Here is a 6,000-nt window from a genome sequence, read left to right on the forward strand (position 1 = left end):
ATAGAAGTGAATTAACAGTATGTATGCACTTTGTGGTATATATTAAATACTGTGTTCCAACACCCTGGAGTTTGCTTTGGTGAATAACATGAGGGAAGAGATCATTTGCTCATTGTCAAAGTGAAAGTCAGCAACTCTATGCTTCAGCAATGCATGAAAGACACCATATACTCTTGGGAAATGAAAAGCAGAGCAGGATTGTTTTCATGTAGCATAAACTCCAGAAATAAGTTTTTTATAAGGTGGGAGAACTTGGATAGGAGTATCAAGTAGTAAGGAATTTTCAGTCCCATTACTTCAATGGCACTCTATCCTTCATACTTTATGTACACAAATACTCATTGGTCAGGTCATCTCAATTCACAGTCCAATGGATAGGGCAGGGACAAGGAAGTGTTCCTAAATGTTTCTAAATGGAATTGAAGTTGGCAGTAGAAAAACTATAAGGTAAGTGAGGCTACACAGGGAAATAAGAAATGCATATCCTCTGAAAAGGAAAATTTTTCTGACTGGCCTTTTGGATGCAGAAGAATTAGAGGCTGGTGACAGTAAAGAAGATCAGGAGATCAAAAAAAGACAGAGGCCTGAGGCAGCCAGGAGAGTGGAGGCCTTCATCAGATGGCCATTGCTTAAGAGGAAAAGATTTTTAATATGTCAAGAAACACAGCTCTGTAACTTTTCAATATTTTGTCTGCAAATACACCCCTATTTGTTATATAATGGAGATTTTGGTATATAGTTTTGTCAAACTTCATCTAGTTATAGTATTAAATTTACAGTTATGTGTAGGGCTAAAGCATGCCTTTTGGTTTAACTGAGATTCAACTATATTTCGCAGGTTAGATTGCCAGCAGTTTTATTAACTGCAAATATTATAAGACTACGTAAAACACAGAAAGACAACAGTTTTTCAATTAAGATACCTGGATTAGAGCTCTTTTTATGGGCGCAGATCAGTGCCATCATTGTACAAAGGGACACCTCCTGTTTGTTTTTAATAGACTCAAATTCCCGGATAGCCTCCTGAACATGACCTAAAGAATACAAGAAGAGATAAAAGGGACACAATTATTTAAAACAAAAACAAAACAAAAACACAAAACAAACAACATGCTTCCCTGAAAGTGTTTTACCTGCCACTGTTATGATTAGCATTTCATATATTAACACTGTCCAGTATATTCACTATTAGGGCTGTCAAGCGATTAAAAAATATTAAATCGCACTGTTAAACAATAGAATACAATTTAAATATTTTTGGATGTTTACTACATTTTCAGATATATTGATTTTAATTACAACACAGAATACAAAGCGTACAGTGCTCAGGATAGACAAAAATCAATTATTTTTTTAAAAATTAAAATGCTTTTTGAGGAAGATACATTATACCTCAAAGATATCCCATCATTGAATAGGGATTACAAATTCTAATTATATTGTATGAGACAATATATTCATATAATGTTTGAGAAAAGTTTTATAAATGAGTTCCAATAGTTCATGGATTAGGGACCCAGTTTTATGGGGTTTAAGGGGCTTCTGTATAGATTATTTAGTTTAATCTTTCTATCTACCCAATGGGACTCAATGCTCAGTCTAGAAGATACCATCAGAGATGCTTAGTTTTGCAGTTCTCAAACTGTGGATTTGTGTCTCCAGAGATAACATGCTTGTTAACAGCAAAAATGTTTTTAAATAAATAAAATAAAATATAGAGGTGAAAAATAGTTAAATAAAACAATTTAAATGTCTGTCTGGTGATGTTCTCCTCCTAATACAGCATAGCAAGAAAATCCTCCAAATATTAATGATTAACCTGTTGAATTGGAGATAGATATTTATGAAGTCATTGGGAGGTGAACTGCTTCAATTACCTTTGGTAAACAAAATAACCAAACAATCATTCATTTCCTGATATAGCTGTAAAACTAATCTGAAAAGTTTTCAAAATAAATCACTTTAAAAATGTATAGTGTGTACCTTCTAAAAATGAAACCTACATCTCTGAGTTGTGAAGAATATGTATTAAGGTTATAACAACCAACAAGAATGCACTTTTATTAAATTGAGTCTTCCTGACTAGTGATTTAAATCAAATCCCCCCTGATAGTGCTCACTTTATATTTATTTTTATTACAAATATTTGCACTGTAAATAAACAAAAGAAATAGTATTTTTCAATTTACCTAAAACAAGTACTGTAGTGCAATCTCTTTGTCATGAAAGTTGAACTTACAAATGTAGAATTATGTATAAAAAACCCCCCGCATTTAAAGATCAAATAATGTAAAACTTTAAGGCCTACAAGTCCACTCAGTCCTACTTCTTGTTCAGCCAATCGCTCAGACAAACAAGTATGTTTACATTTGCAGAATGCTGCCTGCTTCTTGTTTACAACGTCATCTGAAAGTGAGAACAGGTGTTTGCACGGCACTGTTGTAGCCGGCGTTGCAAGATATTTACATGCCAGATGCGCTAAAGGTTCATATGTCCCTTCAATGTTCCTCTTAGCGATTGGCTGAACAAGAAATAGGACTGAGTGGACTTGTCCACTCTAAAGTTTTACATTGTTTTGGTTTTGACTGCAGTTATGTAATAAAAAAACCTACATTTGTAAGTTGCACTTTCATGATAAATAAATTGCTCTACAGTACTTGTATGAGGTGAATTTAGGAATACTATTTCTTTTGTCATTTTTAAATGCAAATATTTGTAATAAAAATAATATAAAGGGAGCACTGTACACTTCGTATTCTGTGTTGTAATTGAAAGATATATTTGAAAATGCAGAAAGACATCCAAAAATATTTAATACATTTCAATTGGTATTCTATTGTTTAAAAGCACGATAAATTTTTTAATCATGATTAATTTTTCTGAGTTAATCTCATGAGTTAACTGCAATTAATCGACAGCCCTATTATTGATATAATAATCTGAAAAATAATTGAATAAATTGTTTTTTCCAATTTGTTTATTCTGCGTACAGCTAACCTCTCTATTCACAATCATTTTCACTTGTTTGTGTAAGGGCTTGTCTACACTTAAAATGCTGCAGCGATACAGCTGCTCTTCTGTAGTGCTTCAGCGAAGACACACCTATGTGACAGGAGGGGTTCTTCCTTTAGCATAGGTACTCCACCTCCCCAAGAGGCAGTAGCTAGGTTGACAGGAGAATTCTCTACACTGTCTACATTGGAGGTTAGGTTGGTTTAACTGCATCACTCAGGGTTGTGGATTTTTCACACCCCCAACCGATGTAGTTATACTGACTAATATCCTAGTGTACTCCAGGCATACATCTGCCATACAGTAACAGGAGAAAGAAAAGCATATTAATACTGAGAGAACCTGGAAGTGGTCTTGTCTTATTTCTACCAGTCACCAAAGGTAAAAACCACCCCCTATTTCAGGGGAAGGCAAACTACGGCCCATGGGCTGGATCCGGCCAGTCAGGGCTTTCAATCCAGCCTGCGGGATTGCCAGCCCCGTGGCGCAGCGGGGCTAAGGCAAGCTCCCTGCCTGCCCTGGCCCCGTGCCACTCTCAGAAGCAGCCAGCACCACATCCCTGCACCCCCCGCAGGGGGGGGGGGGCGGGGGAGGGACACAGTGGGAGGCAGAGGGCTCCTTGTGCTGCCCTTGCCTGCAGGCACTGCCCCCACCCCCAAGCTCCCATTGGCCAGGAACGGGGAACTGCGGCCAATGGGAGCTTCGGGGTTGGTACCCACGGGCGAGGGCAGCGCACAGCAGAGCCGCCTGTCCCACCCCACCCCCAGGAGCCACTGCCGGACAAGCTGGCCACTTCCGGGAGCGGCGCGGGGTCAGGGCAGGCAGGGAGCCTGCCTTAGCCCTGCTGCCACCCTGGAGCCGCTCGAGGTAAGCAGTGCTGGGCCGGAGCCCATATCCCAAATCCCTCCTGCACTCCAACCCCCTGCCCTGAGCCCCCTGACGCACCCCTCCTGCCCCCCAACCCCCTGCCCTGAGCCCCCTCCCACACTCTGCACCCCAACCGCTTGCCCAGAGCCCCTTCCTGCACACCACACCCCGCTCCCACACTCCCTCCTGCCCCAGCCCTACATTCGTGGTCCTGCATACAATTTCCCCACTCAGATGTGGCCCTCAGGCCAAAAAGTTGGCCCACCCCTGCTTTATTCATTTTATATTGTGCTTTTTACTGCACTTTGGGCACTGGTTCCCCCTTCCAGGCATTTTCTATATCTGCAACAGGAGGAGGAACACACTTTTTTTTTTTAAATAGAAAAATGTTATTGTAAAAAGACAGACTGGCCTGAGTTCAGGGACAGGTGGAGTGCTTCCAACTGGTTTTTTTTTTTAAGTTCCATTTTCCAAAACCTACTTAATAAGTAGATCTAGTAATAGTACGTCTAACAAAGCCCCATAATACAGAACTCAAAGTACATCATTATTCCAATTGATCACAATTTGGACTGATTAGCTAAATAAAGAAAACAAGCTCCAACAAGAAAGCTTTAAAACAAGTTACTTCTGTGTACCTGTTTCACCTCCCACCCTTCGTTGGTCTTATCTATTTAGTTCATGCACTCTTGGGAGCAATGACTATCTGTTACATTCGCAGCACACGGGAACCCTGATTTCAACCGGGGCCTCCAGGCGCTTCTAAAATTTAAGTCATTAATAATAACTCAAAAAAAAAAAGATTTAAAATGTTGTTGTAAAACCGCAGGAACTGGTGGCGGGTCTCAGGGGATTGAAGCTGATGGTTTCCCATTCAACTTTTAACAAAGATCCAGCTACAAGCACGCAGTCAGTCACCTTCCATCATCATGCCATAGGCGCGGTAGAACAGGAACACGGGGTCGTTGCCAAACTTCTTGAGCGCCTCATTAGCAGCCACCTGGACGTGCCGGAAGTACCCTTCCTGGCAATAGTAGCTGATCAGCGCCTGAAAGGGAAGCGTTACAGTGAGCGGAGCGCGACCACCGCCTTCAGCGACTGCCCGCGGCCCCCCTGCGCCCCCGCAGGCTCCCACCTGCCCCCGCCTACACCAAACGCTGCAGCCGCAACCGTGCCGGCTCCACATCGCCTCTGCGCCTCCCCGGCGGCGCACAGCCGAGCCCCCTCCCGCCGAGCAGCGCTTACCCCCCCAGCCCACCCTCCGAGGAAGGCCCCGGCCCGGGCGGCGGGAGCAGGGCCGCTGGCCGCGGAGGGAGAGAGGCGGCCGTCTCGGGCGAGCAGGGGAGACTGAAGCGGCCGAGCGCGCAAGAGGCGGCGGTACCAAGGCCACCATTACTGACCCGCTGCGTCAAGGATTCCATGGCCACTGGCCACAACTCGCAGTTACCACCGCGGTAACCTGAGCAACGCGGAACAGCGTTTGGGGTATGGGGCGGGAGCACATTTCCATTGGTTGTTTCGCAACGGGGAGGGGCGGAGCCATGGGGAAAAAGCCGCCTCCATTGGATAGTTGAAGAGGGGCGGGGTCAGGAAAATGCCGTGCGTTGATTGGACAGTTGCGCTGGGACGAGGGCCGGAGCTGGAGAAAGGCGGGTGTTTGTCCCGGGGCGGGGGACAAACCGGGGATCGGCTGGCGGGGTCTGTGAGACTCCCGGAAGGGGAGTGAGGGTGACAGTTACAATGGGATATAGAGGGGGACACTGGGCAGGCAGGGAAAGCCCCAGGCAGCGCCCAGGGAGCCGGTGGACAGATGGAACTCGGCCGGGAGACAAGTGCGCAACATTGAGCCCCGGGGTCCTGGTGCCAAGGCTGGGCAGTGGGAAGAGGTTCAAGTAGGGTTTGGTGAACAAGGGGCACGAGCCAAGCATGTTGATTTGTTCTGTTGGGTGTTCAGAGCCGGGGGAGGGGGAGCGTAGGGCGATAGCAGGTCCCTGTTTGTTAATGAGCTGGAGGGCGGAAGTTGATTTCCAGCTGCAGGGTATTACAGAAAAAAGAACAGGAGTACTTGTGGTACCTTAGAGACTAACAAATTTATTTGAGCATAATTTATTTGTTAGTCTC

At 44.4% G+C, this 6,000-nt stretch overlaps 1 protein-coding gene across 1 annotated transcript in view; it reads right to left on the bottom strand.

Annotated features, from left to right (window-relative positions):
• The window catches only part of TTC21B (tetratricopeptide repeat domain 21B), a 96,712-nt gene extending 91,371 nt beyond the window's left edge, over nucleotides 1-5,341 (bottom strand). Inside the window, exons 1-3 of the mRNA XM_065413067.1 lie at nucleotides 5,280-5,341; nucleotides 4,798-4,927; nucleotides 924-1,034 (exon numbers count right to left, since the gene is read on the bottom strand). Coding sequence (XP_065269139.1) covers nucleotides 924-1,034; nucleotides 4,798-4,927; nucleotides 5,280-5,300 — 262 coding nt within the window. The 5' untranslated portion in view covers nucleotides 5,301-5,341. The remainder of the gene's footprint in view (nucleotides 1-923; nucleotides 1,035-4,797; nucleotides 4,928-5,279) is intronic.
• Between the last annotated feature and the right edge of the window lie 659 nt (nucleotides 5,342-6,000).

Source organism: Emys orbicularis, chromosome 11 (genome assembly GCF_028017835.1).
Source record: "Emys orbicularis isolate rEmyOrb1 chromosome 11, rEmyOrb1.hap1, whole genome shotgun sequence".
NCBI lineage: Eukaryota > Metazoa > Chordata > Testudines > Emydidae > Emys > Emys orbicularis.